The 12629-nt window shown below is 33.3% G+C and overlaps 1 protein-coding gene across 1 annotated transcript in view; it reads right to left on the minus strand.

Moving 5' to 3' along the window:
• The window catches only part of TECRL (trans-2,3-enoyl-CoA reductase like), a gene marked incomplete at its 3' end in the record, with an annotated part of 77380 nt that overhangs the window by 13874 nt on the left and 50877 nt on the right, over nt 1–12629 (minus strand). The window contains exons 3-4 of the mRNA XM_019633876.1: nt 7076–7120; nt 225–328 (exon numbers count right to left, since the gene is read on the minus strand). Of these exons, the coding sequence (XP_019489421.1) occupies nt 225–328; nt 7076–7120 (149 nt within the window). The remainder of the gene's footprint in view (nt 1–224; nt 329–7075; nt 7121–12629) is intronic.

Below are 12629 nucleotides of genomic sequence, written 5' to 3' on the forward strand. Positions count from 1 at the left end.
AAAAAACACATATATCTTCCTTCTTTCAACTGTGTATTTCCATTGATACAATTCTTGAATGAAATTTTGGCCACTGATCATAGTAAGAATGTAAAACTTAAAATACCATTCAGTACAATATTTATTTCACTTTGAATTTATTTGACCGAATTTGTCCTCTCTGTCAACAAATTATTCACATCAAAATGTGGGACATATATGTTGCACTTGAAATTGATACTTACTGCAGTCCAACTGACCTGTTGACCTAGGTCTGTAAAATAGAGTGTGACAATGGAGGAAGATGCAACACTTTGAATGGTTATGTAGTCCTTCAAAAAAGGCCCACCTTAAATCATAAAGAAATATTATTTTAATACAGTTTCAAGACATAATGATAAATAATTTTTAATAAGAAACCAGTGAAAGCTAAAGATAAATTTCACATAGAAATTGCACATAAAATATAACTTTAAAGCAAAATGAATTGTGAATAAATCAATTTTATAAAATGTCTAGCAAATTTTCATATACATAATAGTTTCAAAATAATATCTAAAGTACAGATTACTACTAGCTACTATCCTATTGTTTTCTAAGAAAATGTAATACTAGACAATCATAATCAAATACAATACAAAGTACTTTTTTTTGGGTTAAACCTGGTTTAAAATTTTTTCTTTTTATTAAAATTTTTTGGGGGTAACATTGGTTAGTAAAATTATATAGGTTTCAAATGTACAATTTTATAATACCATCATCTATATATTGCATTGTTTATTCAACACCCAGAGTCAGTTCTTCTATCACCGTATATTTGACTCCCTTTACCCTGTTATACCAATCCCCCCTTACCCCCGGTAACCACTAAACTGTTGTGTCTATGAGTTTTTGTTTGTCTTGTTTGTTTGTTGATTTCAGTTTTATATCCCACATATGAGTAAAGTCATATAGTTCTTGACTATTTCTGTCTGACATATTTCACTTAGCATGAGAATCTCAAGATCCATCCATGTTGTTGCAAATGGCAGTATTTCACCTTTTCTTATGGTCGAGTAATATTCCATTGTATATATGTACCACATTTTCTTTATCCAATCATCTATCAAAGGACACCAGTTGTTTCCATGTATTGGTTACTGTGAATAATGCTTCAGTGAACATAGGGGTACATGTATTTTTACTGATAAACATTTTCAGATTTTTTGGTACATACTCAGAAGAGGGTTTGCTGGGTTGTATGGTAATTCTAGCCTTAATTTTTGCAGAACCTCCATACTGCTGAGGTTGTCTTATAGTTCCTTTATTATGTTGAGGTACTTTCCTTCTATACCCATTTTATTAAGCATTTTAATCATAAATGGATGTTGTATCTTGTCTAATGCTTTTTCTGCATCTATTGATATGATAATATGATTTTTACTCTCTTTAAAGTATAATTTTGGATGTCAGTAGACTTATATTTCAACTGTTTTCTAAATGATTTTATTATAGGATAAATTAATTGGGGTAAAATGCTTTCATTGCAAACCACCAGGGCAAAGGCATGATTCACCTTTTCAAAAGACCACTATGTATCTCTGTTTGTCTCATGCTTTTTTTTTTTTTTCTATTTTCTTTTAAATTGGCTACTTTGAATGTGGCAACTCTGGAAATCAGATTCCCCTCCCTACTCATGGTTTATTGTTGTTTCTTTAATGACTTTTCTGAGTTAATTTTTTGTTGTGTAGCCACTAAAATCTCTTCCTAGTTAATTGGTTATTAGCTAATGATTGGATAGAGATTTCCTTAAATTCTTAGAACCCACAAGTCTTCAGTCATTACTAAGAGCTCTGTGTACATGTTGGAGCACACCTTTAATGCTCTGCCAGCAGTTAACAACCCTGACTTAGCCTTCTGCTTCTCCTGCTTCTGCTAAAAATCAAAGCTACTCAGAGATAAGAACTTAGGGCCTTCCCTGTGTTTCTTGTATAGTTTTGCATATCCCTGAGCATGTACATATGCATGAGTTTCTAGTGTCTATGCAATATGTCAGTACTTTTCAGAGTCCCCTTTGGACTTCTTATTCCTCAGATTCCCATTTAAGCTTTTACTATAGCCTGTATACTGTCTCGGTGTAGAATTAGCCCCTGGTCATTCGCAGAATGTAAGAAGAATTTACGAGACTCTACAAAAGTAAGCAAGGATTTATTGAAAGTCAAAGAGAGATACTTCTGACAAAAGGAAATTTTGCCAATACAGAGCCCGATAGGGACAGCTGCAGAGACAGAGGGGTAAGAGAGAGATACAGGTAGGAGTTGTGCCAGGGCAGAGTCCTATAAGGGACAACTGCACCGATGAGAAGGAGTGCTGGGGTTTTATATTTCTCTAAGCAGGGTGTAGGGTGCTTGTCAGCTTGCAGAGGGGCTGCCATTAAAGTTATCTCCTCTCTCTATGATGGATGTCAGCTTGCAGGGAGTTGCTGTTGTGATTGGGAACTGTTCTGTTCCCATCTATGATGGATGTTAGGTGCTTGTCAGCTTGTAGGTGCAGTGCTAGCCAGGGGATTCAGAGCCAAGTGGTTAATGTTCAAGCTCGCTCTGGTTAACTCTTTGCCTATCTCATCCTGTCAGCTCACAAGCCCACTCCTGTTAACTCTTTACTTGTCTCATCATAAACTATGCTCAAGAAAGAGTATTCAACAAAGACTATCCTTGAGAAATCCCAGACATTGGATACACTTGAAAAAATAATGTCTTAAAAGTGTATCTAAGAAGTTCAATAAACTCCAAGAAGGATAAACTCAGAAATACAAACTCAGACACAAAACAACTAAACTGTCAAAAGTTAAAGACAGACAGACTTAAAAGCAGCAAAAGGTAAGAAATGATCATGTACAAAGGATCCTTCAATACGAATAACAGGCTGATTTGTCATTAGAAGCCATGGTGACCAGAAGGTAGTGGGATGACATAATCAAGGTGCTAAAAGAAAATAATTCTATATCCAGGAAAACCATCCTCCAAAAATAAGGAGAAATTTAGACATGCCCAGATGAACAACTCCTTCCCTTATTCTGTCCCTCTGAAAACACCATCTGGATAAAAAGTAATACATGATTGACCTTCCATAAGATCTTAATTAATGTAGACATTCTTATGGCATTATGCTTGGCTGATACCATTGAACTGACTCATAGATTCAGAGCGTCATCACTAAAAATGACCCTGGAAACCACCCACCAGCCTTTCCCACCTTGCCCCAGGTTCCCCACCAGGATGCCTTGTGGATCACTCTGGGAATCAGAAGGGAAGAAAAAGTAGCCTGGACTCTGGCTCCTTTAACCCACCTTCCAAATAAAGAGGCTTCACCTTCTCACCTTCTTGTGCTAGAGACAAAGCCTTTCATGGAATAGACCGTAAAAAAAATATAAATATATTTGCCTCACTAGAAGAAATAAAACAAATTTTTGTTTGTTTTGTTTTTTGTTTTTTAAAGATCACTATGGATACTTATGGCAAATGGGAAGAAAGGAATGAAGGAAATTATTTAGGAGTACCTCTAAATTCATAAAGTAGAGGATGATGTTTGTTTGGATTAAGGTAGCAGTGGTAGAAACATTAAAAATGCATCAACTCAGACATATTTTAACATAGAGCAGCTTCAGCTTAAGAGGAGAGGATTCAGTGCGATATACAGCAGATTGGTCCTAGATTTCTGGCCTAAACAGTTAGGTCCATTGTGACCTCATTAACTTAAATGAAGAAGACCGAGAAAAGATCAGGATTTGCAGGTGGAAATTAAGATTTCTATTAGGGTATGCTAAGTGTGTGCTATCTATCAAACATTCAAGTGGGAGCTGCCAAGTAGGCAGTTGGGTGAATGTATCTATAGACATTTGAAAGTTATTAACACTTAAAACCATAGGGCTTGATGAGATTATTTATGTATTCCGTTTAAAAAGAAGGCAAGAAAAACTGAGATTGAGCTTTCTAGTGCTCTGGGATTTTGAAGTAGTAAGAGAAATATACAGCAGAGATTACTGAGCAGCAGATTCAGTCATATTGTATCTTCAAGCTAATAAATAAGTGTTATTTTAAGCTGCCAAATTTGTGGTAATTTGTTACACAGCAATAGGAAGCTAATGCAATGTGGATCAAGGTAAAGAATTTGATACCCAAATGGTCAGTAATGTCAATGTGACAACCATGTATAACAACATGAAATGTTAGTAAGGACAAATAATTCTGATGGCTTTGTACCCCTTGAAAGTATGCTGAAAACATCCTTCTACCATGCACCTTTTGACACCTTTGAGGAGGGGATTAGTTTCTACTCTTCGAAAACCCTGCTGACTTCAAGGAACAGAGAATTGGCATTCTGTTTTTAAATTTTGTCCCATCAATATAACATTTGGAAAAAACAACCTGACAGAATCCAGATATATCATTAACCATTCCACTCTTAGACTCAGCTATCAGGGCCCTCTGCCCTTGACCTTCCATGCCTATGTCTTTTTCCAAATGGAAAAGAACATGTAGGACCAAGAGAGCCTGCCTAAAGGGAGCCCTAGCCATCTCTTCCTGTGTTGTGTTTCGGCCACTTAAAGCCCCTGAATTTCCTGCCTAAATTTACTCACGCAATACATCTTTCTTGGACATTTCCTCCCAAGAGTGGGACCGACACTAAGGTGTATATCTCTATACTTAGGAGTCTGTCAAGGCTCTTGTACAAAGGGTATGGATGTTTGGAGCCTGATGGGAAGAGAAGGGCCAACTCTACCCATGTTTCACCTTTCTATTATAGAAATCCAACTAAGAATTAGAAATTCAACCCTGTACTTGCAAGACATTATGAAGTCCTGGTGATTAATGTAGGAAGAGAGAACACATTATAGTTACCAGTTCCTATGACAGATTTAGAGCAATAATGGCTACAATTTTTCACAATTACCGTATACATATGATTTACAGTATGACTTTTAGTTCCTCCTATTAAGATTTGGTGTCAATTCCCCACCCTATAGGCTAGCCTAGTGACTTACTTTGGCAAACAGAACGCAAGCCAAGGGATCAAATGCCAGTTTGAAATCTGGGCCTCAGGAATTCTTGAGTGCTTGTGCTCATTTGTTTACACCCCTGATTCCACCATGAGAACAAGCTCAGAATATTCTGCTGAGGCAGGAGAGACCACATAGAACAGAGAAGAGTGGCTGCAATTGTGGTCACCCTAGACCAGTCAGTCCTCAACCACCCACCAGCTGACTACAGGTGTAAGAGTGAGCCTTCCACCTACGGCCAACTCTAGCCCAGCTCAGCAGAACCATTGAGCTCGATAAATGTTTGCTATTTTTCCCATAAAAATCAATGCTTGATATTTTATTTATGTTTTAATGATGTCTTTTGTGTGAGGAAACTGTAAAACACTCTAAATTCACACGTCATTGCTCATAGTACAATCATTCTGTCAAATATGTTCTGGCAGCAAATATATGTAAACATTCAGGCCTTGCTTTGTTTTGGGAGTTAAGTCTTTTTTACTTTAATAGTATACCTATATTTATAGTTGTAACTGTGATTGATAAAACATCTACCATATGCAAATCATAGTATTTTATAAACATAATCTTACTTAATATTTACAAAAAATAACTTAGGGTCTTTATTACCTCCACTTTATAAAAGAAGATCCTATAAATAGGTAAGTAGAAAAGTCAGGTTTAAAATTCTGAGCTACTCCAAATAACATCTTCTTTGCACCATACCCTCCTTATCTCGCTAAGTTAATTAACTCTTTTTTCAAATACATCATCACATTCCTACCCAAGGACACTTGGCTATACTTTATTCACACACACCCTGGTATATATAACCAGGTAAATAAATGTGAGGGGAAAGTGAAAATTCACATTTACCAGAAAGGTTGAACTAACAGAAATTCCCCAGTTCATTATAATGTCCTTCAAGTTGAAATTACAGTTGACATTGATGGCTCTGGCATTCTAAGTCTTCTTTATATGAGACAAATTCAGAAAACAATACCAGTATTTCATTTTATGGTATTTCAGCATGCATGTGTTGAAAGGCATTTATGTGCCTGGCATATACTAGGCCACACAGAGACAAAAATAAACAAGACAATGATCCTTCTATTTTAAACTCTAGCCAGATGGGAATTTGTCTTCAACATTTGAACTTTGAGGAATTTGAGATCATCAAGAAAGTGCAACTTCTAAAAATGCCATGGATTCCTGTGTTTTTTGACATAGAGTCCTCAGAGAAAGATGGAATGTTTAAGATAGCAATGAGAGCTGGCACATCTTAGATACAAGGAAATCATGTTTCTTCATATGAATATGCTACTTGAAAAATGAAAACCTGAATGTTAAAAAAACAACACCAGAAATAAATACAGTTTACTATTGTATAGAAACTGTAAGTGATTGAAATTCCTTAATAGATGTTTCTTGTAGATTTACTAATATAGACTTTGACTAAGTAGTCCTCCAAAATTTACATTCTACCCACAGCCTTTATTTAACAAGTCTAAATTCAAGCTCAAGTTGATCCATATTAATAACAATGATTCTTAGCAGGACTCATTTTTAAGTGTATCTATCCAAAATTTTCTGAATGGAGAATAAGGTTTGCAATTTTGAGAAAACTGAGGCTTAACAAGGATATAATGCTTTTCCTTATAAATCATCTGTGTCTGCTCCTTCTTACCTCACTTATTCTGCTTTAGAACAACAACAAAAAAAAAGAAAGAAAGAAAGAAAAGAAAACAGAAAGAAAGAGCTAAGCTGTATCCCTGAGAGCATTTTAGAAGGCAGAAAAATGAGCGGTAAAAGCTTTAGAGATAGGAAAATGTTAGTTCAGATCCTGCCTCCGATATGCACTGACAGTGAATGGCGAAAATTATCTCTTTTTGAGACTGAAATTCTTCATCCATAAAAGTGGAGCACCAGTTTGTTGGGAGTATCACATGAGATAATATATTATAGTTAGAGAATTTATTACAGTCCCTGCCATGTAGTAAATGATATAAGTATTAGCTATTGATGACAGAAGAAAGGATTCCAAACTAAGGAAATATATCAGTGAAAGTTAGTTCTTACCCCGTTCTAGCTGCAGGCCAACTCGGGAAGGGTACCACTTTGGATCTATTCAATGGAAAATAATAACATTTCATTGTCAGCACAAGAGTAAACACGGTTTAAAATGTACTAGTTTTCTACATAGGTTTCAAGTGTACAATTCTGTAATACATCATCTGTATAATCATATTGCATGTTCACCACCCAAAGTCAGTTCTCCTTCCATCACCATATATTTGATTCCATTTACCATTGTCACCCCAATAAACTTTAATAAAACAAAAATGTACGAGTTTTCATTGGAAGACAAATAAGATATTAGGAAGTGAATAAAATGATTATCCAGCATCAGAAATGGAGATAGTGGTTACCCTTGGTAGAGTGCTGAGGCAAAGAGGTGGATGGTTCTGAAATAAACTGTGATGGGAACTTTAGGGGTGGTAATTTTCTGTTTTTTGATCTGTGACTGGTTACATAGATGCATTCAATTTGTGGACATGCACCAAGTTATGTGACCTATGACTTGTGCACTTTTTGCAAGTTGTTCTTAAGCTAAAAAGGTTAAGTAACTTCTTTTAAAACTGGAGAACTTTGCTCTCATGTAAAATGTATTTAATATGGGCATGTGAAAGTGAGTTATTTTCTCTATAGGTAATAAGGCATTCTATCAGAATAATATATATTACTGACTTTTAATATGGGCATATTTATCATAATAGAAACATCACTTTACTATCTTCTACTTATATTACTATTAGGAATAAATAGATTGCTAAAGAATTCTATCTAGATAGGAAAGTCAAAACATCTTTATTAGAAACTGCCATGATAAAAATGTTGGTTCACAATTACCAAAATATGTCTTTAAAAATTAATTGTGTTATTATCTTAAAGTTTCTACTGAAAATTTAATTCTTAAATTTGAGGTCTATTTTTAAGCAAATTGACTTGCTAAATAATACATTAAAAGAAGAGTATTGTCAAAAGAATATTTCACAATTTTTTTCAAAACATTACTTTTTAAAGTGTGTGATGTGACATAACTAGTTATAGTTATGGTAATAAATAGTCAAAAAAAGACAACTTATACATGTAAGTTCTAATAGACCAATAAGTCACAAGTCAAAAACTGTAATCACAAGTTAGCTATTTAAGATTACATATGAACAAAATTTAGTAATAGCATGACAAACGAGGAAGGCGCAAACATTTAACTTTGACATTTGATTTTTAAATTAGAAAATATTCAAATAAGGACACTTTATTTTTATTTTGTTTTGTATTACTAATACAATTATTATTGATATAGCCATTTGCTGTTCTGGAATGTATGCTAACATTATTTGTTGAAAAATATTTAAAAATACCTACCCTTACTACTCATAGTGGAAATCTGCCAAAGAAAATGTGATGCAAATAAATACAATGGAGATATATACAGTTTTAATTGAGTTTCTAACTATATTTATTGGAAAAAAGACAAACCTATGAGAATCCATTTATATTTGATAAATAATCATTGAGCACCTGTGATTCGTGTACATAAGCTGTCATGTTCTGACCATTTTAATAATATTCACGTAAGACATCACTCTCACTAATGCTTTATGATGCCTTAAATGGTGGAAATGTTAATGCAGAACTAACTCCATCATTCTAAGGAAATAGGTATGTCTATGAACTATGTGAGTGAATATTGGCAAAACCCGCAATGATGAATCAGAGAAGTTAGAAGTTAGAAGCTCTAACTTCTTCCAACTCTTTCAGCATGGATAAACTATAAATGTACTGCTGAAATAACTTGGCATTTATATTGTGATTTTTGAACATTGTGTCCTAGTTAAAAAGAGGCACTAACTGCCTAAGTAAAGTCTTTAGATTAGTTTCCGTTATCTTTCAAAAGAACAAAACATACATTTTTCTGAAATGTTCTGTACCTCACTTTTTGGAGTGAGGCAGAGTAGGCTAAGAATAGCAGAACAAAAGACAGTTTATAAAGGATAAAGGACACATGTCACATATGAATTTTTAGCATGTATAAATAGCCTAAAAGATTATTTATAATGCTGAGTACAGTGAACTTAAACAACTGGCTCACAGATGAATTAAAACTATGTAGTAGATCTAATGCATCTGCTATATCTGAAATTATTTAAGATGCTGAACTTGATTTGTGTAACAGCTACCACATTCTAACTATGCCTTAGAGTTCTTTCCTTGATAATTGGAAGTGTTCATATCATTATATAATAACATCCTAAATAAGTAATGTCTTTATGTAATTCATATATACTGAGGGTGCCAAAAAATGTATACACATTTTAAGAAAGGAAAAAAACTGTATTAATTGATATTAATTGTAATAATATATACCGATAACAAAAGACAAAGATAAATACAAGTCTCTTTTGACTTCTGCAATTACAAGAGATGCTCAAAGCAGTTACCGTCAGCGTCCAGATACTTCTGATTACGGTGAAATACTGCTTGAGCATAGGTAACATCTCTTAATATATGTATACATTTTTTTGTACCCTCTGTATTTTAATCAGGTAGTGTTTTCCACATGGCTGATTTTGACCCATTAGTAAGTTAAAAAATAGAATTAATGTGTTGTTCTCAGGATTATATAAAGGAATAGAATACAATAGAATAGAAATGGATTGTCATGGCACTGGATGCCACATATTGGAATAAGTTCTAGATCAGTTAAATATTGTTTTTTGAACTTTTGTTTCAATATTTTCAATTGTATGAATATATTTGTGTTTTTATAAGACGAATATGCATTTCTTATTCTAATTCATAATCATAAAAGTTTGAAATCCGTGAGTCTAAAAAACAATATATATATATATTTTTTAATTTTCTAAAACTATGTATTACAGAGCTTTAACATAAAAATTAGCATTAGTGATTGAATTAAACCCTGAAAAATAAAACAGATTTGAATATTTTACTTCTTCAAAAAGTTTTTTTTTTTAATTCTGAATGATAAAGGAAGAGGACAATAATATAAATTATATTACATATACATCATATAAAGTATGTTATAAGCCATATTCACTCAAGTATGTATGTCAGATGCCTGCCCTTGTTTTCTTTTAACAGAAGAGCATGTTAATTACCATCATTTTTATTATGATTGTAATTTCTCCTATAGGATATTGGTCAACAGTATAAATTTTAACTTTACATGCACCGCTTGTGTTTCCAGAGATCTAATTTTATAAATTATCAAAGTAGGCAATAGACAAATGAAATATTTTATATTTGACTTACTGGTGGCATTATATCTTTGCATATATGAATATATAGAGCCAATTAGTAATCAAGACATAAAGGCTAAAGTATAGATAGATTGTTATTTAGAGTGGTATATAGTTTTTAAGATATTAATCATTGTTATTGATATTTCTTGATTATAGATGGTATTAAATAGTTAACTGAAGCTGATGTGTCATATTATTGCCAAAAAAAGACATAGAAGCAAAAATAGTGGAGACATTTTCCAGAAATAATTAGTATCCTTGATGACCTAGAACCTTGAATTGCTCACTTAAGACTCTAGGTAAAACTTGTCTGCTAACCTGAACCCTTTCCTTGATATCACCAATTGCAGTAGGAAGAAGTTCTGAGAGCAGTTAAGAATTAAACTAAAAGCAATACTTAATTTATGTGATGGAATATTTAAGTGGACTACGGAGACTTTGGGGGGGTGGAAATGGTTATCAATTTTTATTGTTTACATCCTGTGCTATCTGTTACTAGTGTGATCAGATGTGATGATGTATAAATAGGAACAGAATATAGTTCTGAGAAGTATGCTATGCAGAGCTGGCACTGTTGAAGAGTTTAGTGGAAGAAAGGTAATATAATGTTCTTCAAGTTTCTACTTGGCTCAGTTCAGTGCCTCAAGATTCCAGAATTTCATATAGGAGGAAATATGTGAAATATAATATCTTTTAATGAAAATGTAAAATAAGGACATTATTAGTTAGATAGATAAATCTTACACTCAGTAGACCCTTCTGTCTGAGTAGATGAACATCTAAAGATCCAACTTGGAGAAAAAGAAATATTCTAGGGCTAAGAGATGAGATAAACTAAACAATATTGAGCAAAGAAACTGAAATATATGTGGATAATTCTATATAAATAACTACATGTATGATTATATAAAATAATAATATGTGTTTATATACAAAAATAAATAAAATGCTAGACAACAATAATGTATGAAATGGAAGGTGTTTGGATTGAAAGCATCTTGAATAGATTTTGTATTTTGGAAGAATGTAGCAATAGTATTAATCTTAGATTTTGATAAAAGGACTTTTAAAAAAAATAACTTTTATTAGTAAAATTTCATACTTCTATGAAGCCAAATTTTTCTTAATAACTTCAACCTATTTTCCTTGTTCTGGCATCCAAATATGTATATAGCTTTCTCCTTCCCTGTCAGGTAAAATTCTGACCCAATGGGAAGTTCTAATGTGTAAAAAGCTAATAGACAGGAAGTCTCAACCAGGGAATGGGATGCTAAATAGGAAACATGATGACATGACAGAACATCCTGTGTGCACTACATTACCATTTTGATTATATTGCCTTATTAGTGAGTACAGTGCTGTTATACTGTTTTCAAACAATAAAAGCCTAAAAGTATGAACAAAAAGGCAGGCACATGAATTGTTTCCTGTTTCATAAAAAAACAAACATCAAGAATTATTATACAAAACTCTGCCTTGATGTACTAAAATACTGATTTAGTACTGTTAAATCAGTTGTTTTATTTGTTAGAAATCATTCATTCATTACATTACATTACTTCACTGGAATTAAATGAACCATTTTATTCCCTGTAAATCATTCTTGCAGTCATATAAATGTCACCTAGGTAATTAAGTGATCAAATTAAAATGAAATCAAGGAAGCTAGTAAGATATGGTATGTGCCATAGTGTTTATATATCTGAAAAATAAGAGAACCGTTTCCTATTTCTTATCCAACAGCTACAACAAAAAGTTTTAACACTCAACCAACACCAACCAACATGTATAATTTTGCTGACCTTGAAAAGAAAATACATCTGCTAGAGAGTTTGTTATTACAAAGTACTCAAATAAGAAAGACAGAGTGTTATAACACTGTATAATCAGCAACTACAAAGCATGGAAAACACATGGTTCTAAAAATGGAAAATTTAAAAGCTGTATGAGCAGATATTCAAAATTATAACATAAAAAAGTATGAAAACAAGAGGCATAAAGTAACAAGCTAATTTCAGCAATAAATTCAGTAAAGTACAAAACACAAAGCGAGAATAATGTGGGACAAGAAGAAGAGCACACAGAGGACAACCAAGCTATTTATCCTCACTGGTTTAAGTTTATAACCAGTTTGCTCACCTAATTACCCACCATACCAGGATTTATCGTCATGCCTATTTATATTAGACACCATTAGCTGTCCAAGTCTCCCAGAGTAGCCATCGTCACAATGACACCTCTCCCATTTTTGCTTTGCACAACTACTAATCAGACCTGACTGTCCACCTCCCCATGCCTTCTTG

The sequence above is a fragment of the Hipposideros armiger genome, unplaced genomic scaffold (genome assembly GCF_001890085.2).
Source record: "Hipposideros armiger isolate ML-2016 unplaced genomic scaffold, ASM189008v1 scaffold_1426, whole genome shotgun sequence".
Lineage (NCBI taxonomy): Eukaryota > Metazoa > Chordata > Mammalia > Chiroptera > Hipposideridae > Hipposideros > Hipposideros armiger.